At 28.1% G+C, this 10,120-nt stretch overlaps 1 protein-coding gene across 10 annotated transcripts; it reads right to left on the bottom strand.

Moving 5' to 3' along the window:
• Window positions 1-4,762: 4,762 nt before the first annotated feature.
• LOC129616471 (protein brambleberry-like) lies at window positions 4,763-8,154 on the bottom strand. Of its 10 annotated transcripts, none has more exons than XM_055532113.1 (8): window positions 8,015-8,154; window positions 7,834-7,934; window positions 6,749-6,897; window positions 6,422-6,592; window positions 6,076-6,364; window positions 5,672-5,968; window positions 5,402-5,608; window positions 4,763-5,335 (listed from the first exon to the last, which is right to left on the bottom strand). In XM_055532113.1, exons 1-8 carry the CDS (start codon window positions 8,023-8,025, stop codon window positions 4,896-4,898), a joined length of 1,665 nt encoding a protein of 554 aa, XP_055388088.1. In that variant the 5' UTR covers window positions 8,026-8,154; the 3' UTR covers window positions 4,763-4,895. The 10 variants fall into 10 exon arrangements, with proteins under 10 accessions (XP_055388088.1, XP_055388094.1, XP_055388095.1 ...); XM_055532119.1 differs by adding an exon at window positions 7,617-7,772 and having other exon boundaries at window positions 6,076-6,592; window positions 6,749-6,879; window positions 8,015-8,053; XM_055532120.1 differs by adding an exon at window positions 7,617-7,772 and having other exon boundaries at window positions 6,076-6,592; window positions 8,015-8,053.
• Between the last annotated feature and the right edge of the window lie 1,966 nt (window positions 8,155-10,120).

Below are 10,120 nucleotides of genomic sequence, written 5' to 3' on the forward strand. Positions count from 1 at the left end.
ATTTACCGTTAGCTTTTTGCGTTTATAAAAATTTGAAAAAGCTTTCGGTTTCGGAAATATAAGATGTCAAAAATTCAAATTTTACAAATTTCAAGAGACGATAACTTGAGAGGGGGTGGAGATGGAAAAAAGTTTTCTTCTAACGAAATAAACAATTTGTTAATTGCTAAAAGCCCCAAAAAATTTTAATCTTCTACAGGCTGGGGTCTGGAAGAAAAACGACATCGAAAATTTGGAAAAAAGGGACTTTAGATAACAGTCAATTTGGACGGCCATTTTGTTTTTCTAAAGTTTAACTATAGTATACCGCGCTAGGGGAAGCAAGCCACTGCCTTTCTACGTTTACAAAATTTCAAAACGCTTATGGTTTAATTGCAACAAATAGTTAAAAAAGGCCATTTTTAGGGTTTTGGGGGGGTATAACTTCTAGAGGGGGGGAGATAGGTAAAAAGTTTGTTCTACGGAAATAAGTTTCTAGGTAAGATCTTAAGTGATTAAATTTCAGCTTTTTATCTTCAAGAGTGTAGAAGTTTTGTAAACAAAAAAGTGTGCACGGACGGACGGACGGACAGAGTGTAACTAATAAGCACTTTTTTTCAAAATATTTTTGGAAAAGTGCTAAAAAACGAATAAAAATTCTTGTTTAAAGTTAGAAACACACATTTGTAAATGTTCTTTACATACAAAACTAAATACGCACACTTATAATTATTTCTAACAATTTTTGTATTTTTTATATTTTTATTCTATGTATTTATATACAGGTATCATTAAAAATCACAAACTTCTATAATATACCTTTAATATAAAGATGTCTATGGTTACAGTGTCTTGACAATAAAGATGTCTGAGATTACGGATTTATAGGTTATAGTTGGTGGTCTCCAATTACATCAACGCAAACTTTGCTATGCTAAAGTCAGTTGCCACCTTCAAGTGGTCTCCTCTGTTAAACTGAGGATTGCTAATAAAATGAAAGATGTGGTAACGAATCCATGTGTTGTAGTTTGAGTCAGTGAACAAACGAAAATGACGGGTCTTGTGAGCCACCTTGAAATGGTGAAGTTAATATCACAACACTTTAAAGGCCCAGGACGCGTCTGTCCTTAGAATGGGCGGAATCTTGGTTGGTGTCGCTACTTTATGCTAGGAGCGGCCAAATATATAAAAAAGAGGAGTTACTTCGTCAAACCAACATTAAAAAATTCCATTGGAAAAAACTAAAAGGAGTAATTCCACAGATGGCAATTCCTTCATAGTGTCTTCTTCGAAAGAGACCGATTCCATAGATTCTAGATCTAGGGTGATCAGCTTTTGCAATACTCAGAATCATCAATACGAGTGGTAGTGTTTCAGACCATGGTATTGAATAAAGCTACTGTACAAAAACATGAATTATGCAGTCCTCTCATGGTCTCAAACAAAACAAAACGGTCACCACCTCGTAGTACATCATTAATAAATCTAAATGAGTCATAATGATGAAACGCTGAACTTATGTCCAAAAAGGATAATGCAATTCATGAATGCAAAAACAATATAACCAATTATAATTAATGACATAAAACCAATAGAAACAGAGTAAATGTTGACAAAAAATAAAAGGAAAAAGGATACAAATATTCCGTCACCGCTAATTTTGGAAAATAAAAATATAACTGCAGTTATACATTAATACCCTTATTATGATGGGCGAAGCGAATAGCTAATCGAGTCGAATGGATTAGGCGAATCGAATGACATTTTAAATTATGATCGGCGAATGATTCCGTTCCCCAGATGCAAAATGTTGCTTTCGAAAGACGTCAAAAAACCTACCAAAAGTAATAAGATTAACACCACACATATTTATGTATGTATGTGTGTAGATCGCTTTTGCCCTTTTGCAAAAACAATTGAATTTTCCTATTCCTTAAGCAATGTCGGGGTTGTTCTCCATTAATTTAATTAAGTGCTCGAATTGCTTTTGGTAGGTTTTGTTCACTCTTACATTAATATTATTATTTTTTTTAGAAAAATTATGATTTTGGCCTATTTTCATTTAAAAAAATTTGTTGCTATATTTTTCAGTCTAGAATACACAAAATAAAGATAATAAAAATTTAAGTTTGCAATTATTTGATTTTAAGTTTTGTAATTATGAAAGTGCTTTTAAAATTTTATAATTGTTATAAAAGATGCGTCGTTTCAAGTTGTCCCCTATATAAAAACAAACATAATAAAAAAATTTTAAAAAAACTTGTATAAGTTCTAAAGTTTCTGACACGGTAGTTTAGGTAAATTAGCGAGTTAGCGTTACTAACAATGTGAAAAAAAGTCCTAATAAAACTATAATCATATACATACATATGTACCTTGAAAAAATTATATTGATTATACCCGTACGAACGTATGTTCGAAGGGTATACTAAATTTGCCTTACCGTTTGTAACGCTAAGAAATAACGGTGTTAGATATAGACTCAAGTGTATGTTTTTGATCAGCGTAAAATTCTGAGTTGATTTAGCTTTGTCTGTCCGTCCGTCCGTCCGAACGATAACTCAAAAACTAATTGAGCTAAGTTCACCAAATTTTCACAAATGATTTATTGTAGTAAGTGCCAGAACCCTTTTTAAATTGGACATGATCGGGGTACCGGTTCGGGTAGCTACCATACAATTTCAAAATTTATTTGGCTATATCTCAGAAACTATAAAAGTTATGGCATTGAAATTTCACCCAAACGAATATATTAGTAGGGCCAATGTGTCACATAAAAGTCGTTGAAATTACTTGGCTCCTTCTGGTACCTGCCATACAACTTCAAAATTTATTTGGCTATATCTCAGAAAATATAAAAGTTATGGTATTGAAATTTCACACAAACGAATATATTAGTAGGGCCAATGTGTCACATGAAAGTCGTTGAAATTACTGGGCTCCTTTTGGTACCTGCAATACAACTTCCAAAATTATTTGGCTATATTTCAGAAACTATTAAAGCTATGGTATTGAAATTTCACACAAACGAATATATTAGTAGGGCCAATGTGTCACATAAAAGTCGTTGAAATTACTTGGCTCCTTCTGGTACCTGCCATACAACTTCAAAAGTTATTTGGCTATATCTCAGAAACTATAAAAGCTGTGATATTGAGATTTCATACAAGTGAATATATTAGTAGGGCCGATGTGTCTCGTAAAAGTCGTTGAAATTACTTGGCTCCTTCTGGTACCTGCCATACAACTTCAAAAGTTATTTGACTATATTTGAGAAACTATTAAAGCTATAGTATTGAAATTTCACACAAACGAATATATTAGTAGGGCCAATATGTCTCATAAAAGTCGTTGAAATTACTTGGCTCCTTCTGGTACCTGCCATACAACTTCAAAAGTTATTTGACTATATCTCAGAAACTATAAAAGCTGTGATATTGAGATTTCACACAAGTGAATATATTAGTAGGGGCGATGTGCTTGATAAAATTCGCTAAAATTTCTTGGCTCTTTCTGGTAGCTGCCATACAACATCAATAGTAGTTTGACACAACCAGTATTTTGAATAACACATAGTATTGAAATTTTGCATAAATTAATATGGTAATACGGCAACTTAAAGTCATAGTCTGCCCCATAGTTAGTTATGGCACATTAGTTATTCGCACATAGGATAACAAATTCGTACGGGTATCACAGAGTTGACAAGGTCAACTCTATTTTTTTTCTCGTTTTTAATATAAAAAGAATTCACATATGCAGTAATTTTTATGAATTATGAAGCATATAGGTTTAATTAATTTAGTATCCACATGAAAAATACATAGATACATATATACATATGTGATTATATCAGCAGTATGCATTGTGGGAGATGTATCTTACAAAATTAGCAAACTTGTTAATATCAAATTTAGGTACATTTTCTCAAATTTAAAATGAAAATTTTTGTTTGATTTTAGTGCAACTAAATAATTCGAAAAAAAAAATTACAATTTTTTTTTTCCTGTAGTGTAGCAATTATTGAAATCTTTAAAAATGAAGGGAACGTGAAATATTAAAATATATTAAAACACTAATAAATTGATTTTTTTTTAAATCAATTTTTTAATGTTTTAACAACACAAAACTTTAAAAATGTAAGCACTAGTAAAGTAGAAAAAGATTGAATTTTAACTTTTTCTAACTAAAAATTTGAAGAAAGTTGATTTTATGGGAGACTTATGATGTTAAAAAGGGCCAATGTATGTATTATGTTGATATTAGATCCCATAAGAATACGTGTAAATTCGTTAGCTGTGAACTGTCACTCTCTTAAGGCACAGACTTGCATTTCTGTCAGCCGTGAAAAATATGTTACATTTATATTATTTTGATTTTTGGTTTCATTTGCCAAGCTTGTCACACAGAATTTTTATTCTACAGATTTGATAGCTCATTCGCCCAAAATTTAGGCGAATTCGCTAATCATAATGCAAAAAATTTTCGAAACGAAAAACGAAAATTCGCTTTGCCGATCATAATAAAAGGCATTGCTGGAAAGTGAATGATAATTAGTGAATAAATGTAAATTATGATGCTGGATAATAATACTCAGTCACTCAAAGGAAAAAAATATCAGATTTTTGTACATAACGTCAAGATATAACTTGACCTTAATCATATGTTTGCCATTTTTTTTATATTTTGCTGTATAACAGAAATTAAAATCTGGTGCATATTTCAACGAAGCTCAATAAATCAGTCTACAAAAATTATGAAAATTGCAAAATTTTTCTCTAGGTCGGATGTCTGATAAATATATATTTATGTGTCTTTGATTTCAGTACATACATAATGTAGCTTTTATAAATTATGGTAAAAAATCTTTTTTTAAAATTTTCATACATCAACATATATTTAATTCAACAACACAATTAAATATCTCTAGAAAAGCACTCATGTATGCGACAGAAATCCGTATACATGGAAAGTGTACTAAAGTGACAACGAGAGCCTTTACATGTGATAGCTTTACATCGACCTAAGTCGTTGCGTGACAGTTCTGTTGTATGTAGTGGAGTTGAATTACAACTTGAACGTTTGTCATAATCCTCCAAAATAGGACGAAAATTAAGTCTATTTTGCCGTGATGAGGCATATGATTCATTTTGATTTACAATTATTTCTTCTCTTCCATCCATATATTCATTATTATTACATTCAGCGGCAACATTTAAAGTTTTATACCCGTTTGTGTCAGAAATGGTTTCCAGAACGTTTTTTTCCGGAATATCCCTATTTTCACTTAACTTGAAAAGTTTGAAAAGGTTTTTAATGACATCGTAATTATTTTTTATTTTATTGCACAAATTTACTAGAAGAAAAGAAAAATTTATATAAATTGTGTTTTTTTTTAATTAAAATATTTGATATTATTCACCTATAAGAATTGCAAGTAGTACTTTCAACAACAGAATCAAATTTAAATTGAAAAGGTCATAATTAGCGCATACGAAGTTTATCAAAACAATTCCAAGAAGTAAAAAGCGACTGCTTGTTGAAGCATTTATGAAAATCAAACATATCATTCCTAAAAGAAGGTATAGCGTGTGAATAATTAAAATACTGCAACGATGAGAATAATCATCTAGAAACAAAGTAAATAAAATGGTATTTAAAGTTAAGTGACATTTCATTTAAAAGTATTTACCTCCAGCACCTAATATTGGTTCTATCCATTTAACATTGGCATTAAAATTTTGTTTCAGCTTATCAATTTGGTTAACAAAATTTTGTAAAACTTCATTTAAGTATTTTAATTTTTGAACGGCACCTTCGAAATTTTCATTAGTTTTTTTTGTATAATTTTCAACAACCACGTTAGTATCTAATAATTGCTTTGATATTCGGGTTGAAACTTCATTTATTTTTACCAAATCGTCAAAAAAATCTTTGAAAATTTCTTTTGTTTCAGTGTTTTGTTCATTAAGCTCATTTAAGTTTTTAACTAAAAAATTATTTCAATAAAGATATAAAATTCTAAAAGTAATTATAAAAACAAAATTTTAGTATGAAACAAAAAAAATTATAGAAGCACTGTTGAAAAAAACTTGCCAATTTCAGATTTAAGTTTTCCAATAAATAAACTAAGATCAGCGCGGCCGCTTCTTAAAACAGCCTTTTCCCTTAACATTTCTTTTAAATTTTCTTCAATTGAATTTCTTTGTGAATTTACTAAGTTTAATAAGTCACTTTGTTTTTCTAGAAGTTTTAATTGGTTATCTGATATGTCCTCAATAGTATTAAGCGTAGCCTTTTCTAATTGACTTTGTGATGCTCTCAAACGTTCAACTTGAAGTATTAATTTATTTATAGTTAATTCCGTCATACCACGAAACTGATTCTGTCTTATTGATAAACATACTGATTTAGTTCTACTCAAAACATTTCCATATGATACCTTGATATCATGATTCATCTCTGATATACAATCACTTAAAGAAACTTTTGTAGAACAATTAATGACAGAACGTTTTTCTATAACATGCTGGCAATTCATTAAAGAAATTGCTAGTTTTCCAAGTTCTTCGTCGGTTAGCACATTGCATGAATTTTTCAACGACAAAATAACCTTGAAGGAATACATACATATGTATGTTATATGAATATTAATAATATAAAGGGCTATTTTTCATATTTTAACAAATTGTTTTTATTTTAAATTTTATCCTTAATATATATGTATCTGACTGGAAAAATTATTTTTAAGTTAAGTGTTTTTTCTTACTCTCTGTTGGCAGAAGTCCAAATCGGAAAGACGTATTCCAAGCACTCTAGATATATCCATAATAAATTGGTCATTGTTTTCACTAAATTCGAATGGAATAACTGGTGATGAAGAGTCACTGTGCTCAATATCTGTTCGGAAATTTTGAACTAAAATGTATTTAACAAGATAAAATTAATATTTATTTGCAAATTCATTCAGTTTCATTAACACCCTACTGAATAATTCTACAAAATGATAGATCAATTTTATTTTTTCCATAATCATAAAAATATTCAGTCATAAACATAACAAATTTAATAAAATTTTTTTTTATATAGATTACACATTTTTGTACACATATGTATGTGCATATATGTATATGTAGGTAACTTAAGAGCGTGATTTAAAAAAAGAAATAATTTTTTGCATAATTTTTAATTTAAATGGTCAAATTTTTTATACGATACTACTAATGCTTATTATTATTAGAATTTACTTATTCACATTTTTTAAAAAAAGAACTTAGAATTTATATCAGCTCGGTCTTAAATCAAATGTATGTATATAAACATACATACATAGATACATTTTTCAAAAACAAAATTCTAACAAACGAAGATTTTTCTTTCACTTAAAAACTAAAATAACTACCCAAATAAATTGATACTTATTGACTGAGATTGATGGAAAAGCTGTATTCAACTTCTGCATAAATTCCCAGAACTATAACCCATATTTATTAGCCGATGAAACATCTTAATTTGAATAAAAACCTAAGAAACAAAATTATACAACCTAGGAATTTAATGTTATACAATTTGTATTCGCTTTTTGTTTATGAACTTCAAATTTTTCGGTACTGAAATGTAAAAATAGTTTCATCTACCTTCATTCTACAGTAATTTCATCTTTCCCCAGTTGTATTGTAAATAAAGGATATGAATTATGTTTATTTGCAAGTAAATATTATTTACTTCTTTTTTAATTAAAAACTTCACCGCGTTAGTCTAAAACAAAAACAAAGTATGCACTGGCATACATACTTTAATATAAAGTACATATCAAATACTTCAAAAATTCAGTAAAAACCAGTAAATACTAACCATTTCTATTTGGCCATATCCAATCTAAAATTGACCCGTTTGAGAAGTTTATAAACATATTTAAATACAACAATACGGCAATAAACGAAGAGTAACATTTTCTAAAAAGAAATAAAAAAAACCTTTTTGAAATCCAATCGAATTTTGTAAATTTTATTTTTAAATCTTGCTTTTTAATAACCTTAAACCCATTTTATTTTGAATACTTTTTCTGCATTAAACAAACGCATGTTTGTAGCTTTTTAAAGTATAACTATAGGAAAGATATGTACATATGTAATTTTAAATACTTTCAAACACATACACCTCACGCTGAGGTAATTTTCTTTTATAAAAAATTTTCCAGTAATTTCCACTGACAGCCAGGGCTGCCATAAATTGAATTTCAAAAAATTGTAAAACCCAGATATGTGATACCAAGGACAAAAGAAAATTGGTACATTTTTTTTCATTAATTTTGAGTGCTCTGCCCCAATTAAGTAATTCTAAATTATAAAATATATAAACGAAATATTCTCATTCAACTAATGAACAAAATCTAACATTTATTTATTTGAATAATAAATTAATCATTTTTTGGCATTTATCTGCATTCTGCATTGAATCGAAAATATATAAAGATTGACAATCATAAGAGAATGGTGAAAATTCATGAGCTTGACCAACGAATTAGAAATACTAAAGCAAGGAAAAAACAATGAAGCCATTTCCAAAGTCGTAACAGGAGCGTATTTATTTTATTTTCTTGTTTGGCCTTAACTATGAAATATGTGTAATTTGTAAGAAGGATAAGTTGAATTTTTTTTTTAAACTAAAAACTAAAAGAAATTTCCAAATATTTTTCCATTTTAGAAATCTGACAAAGCAAATTTAAACAATTCTCATTATTTTTTTTCTCTTTGAATAAATTTATTTTATAAACTGCAAATAACTAAAAGTATTTTAATATCACAATATTTTATTACCCTCGAAAATGAGAATATTTTGTTAAAAAATTTCTTATGTTATCCGATTTGTTTAACAATTTTACTGAACAAAATTAATAATAATAAATGTAATTTCATATATATTTTAATAGCTCTAAGACAGTACAATTTTTAACAAATTTTAATTAATATCATTATGTAGATGGGATGTTGTCGCGCTCTCCTTTATTCATAAATTGAAGTTACTAATTCCTTCACACACTAATTCAATTATTTTGTTGGTAAACAAATCTTCACTCTATAAAGAAAAATATATTTCAAATAATGTACATATACACCTTTTTCTTTTTCAACAAATTTTTTTCTTTTTTTCACTTGTTAAATTTTTATAAAATAATTATTTTTTAATTAGTATTGAATATTTTATGATTTTTAATTTCAAAACTGCACTAATTTTATAAATAAAATAACAAAATTTTCTTTAATTACTTTTTATACTAGCGCGACGTACTTTTCTAAAAAAAAAAAAAGCAGGAAAATTTGGTATTCAATGTTAAATTCAGTTTAACAATGCTTAGAGCAAAGAGATTTACCTGAAATTTTTGGCTTCACTCTGTTTTTTTTTTTTTGAGATACGATCTTTTAGAGAGTGTAAAGGTGGATTCATTGGTTATTCGCTTTTGCAACGAGCTGATGTATTTTGAATGAAAATTTTAATTTTTGACATTCTCATTATTTTGAGAGCAGCATTTTTTTTGGCTCTCTCAAAAAACCTGGATTCCTTGGTTGGTCATTTTTGAGCTGAATTATTTGTAGTCGAACTATTTTTTCTCTTGATTGTTCATTAGTGCGTCTGAAAAAAGCTGATCGTTTTTTTTTATTATGCATTTATTACTTTTTTGACAAGGATTATAATTATGTAGTTTTAATAGTTCAGTATACGTAAATTTGACGTTTTAAAAAACCTCCGCACTAAAGTTGAAGTTGATTCAAGTTTTTGAGAGAATGAAAAAAAACTGTACTAAAAAGAGAATGTCAAAAATTCAAATTTTCATACAAAATACATCAGCGATGAACCAATGAATTCAGCTAGTTGAATCGAATTCAACTTCAGTACAGAGGTTTTTGTAAAATATCAATTCAAAAGTCAGAAAATTGGCATAAAATTGTAATTTAAATGTGAACGTTGAAGCAGAAGTAACTATGAAATAAAAAATAAAATATTTATTTTATTTTTACACGATGAAGTAAAAACTAACTACGGAATATTAAAAATATTTATTTTACAATTCTGTATAGTATTTGTTAGATTTTTCTAATATGTTACGTTTTTTGGTTTTTTGTATTTACATATATTAATA

This window comes from Condylostylus longicornis, unplaced genomic scaffold, assembly GCF_029603195.1.
Source record: "Condylostylus longicornis isolate FDR11 unplaced genomic scaffold, ASM2960319v2 ptg000217l, whole genome shotgun sequence".
Classification (NCBI taxonomy): domain Eukaryota; kingdom Metazoa; phylum Arthropoda; class Insecta; order Diptera; family Dolichopodidae; genus Condylostylus; species Condylostylus longicornis.

What these genes read in the sequence shown, in the direction of transcription:
- LOC129616471 (XM_055532110.1), bottom strand. An exon ending in AAAACTTAAATCTGAAATTG is followed by an intron (nt 5,969 to 6,075) that starts GCAAGTTTTTTT and finishes ATAATTTTTTAG; the next exon opens with TTAAAAACTTAAATGAGCTT. An exon ending in ACCAATATTAGGTGCTGGAG is followed by an intron (nt 5,609 to 5,671) that starts GTAAATACTTTT and finishes CTTTGTTTCTAG; the next exon opens with ATGATTATTCTCATCGTTGC.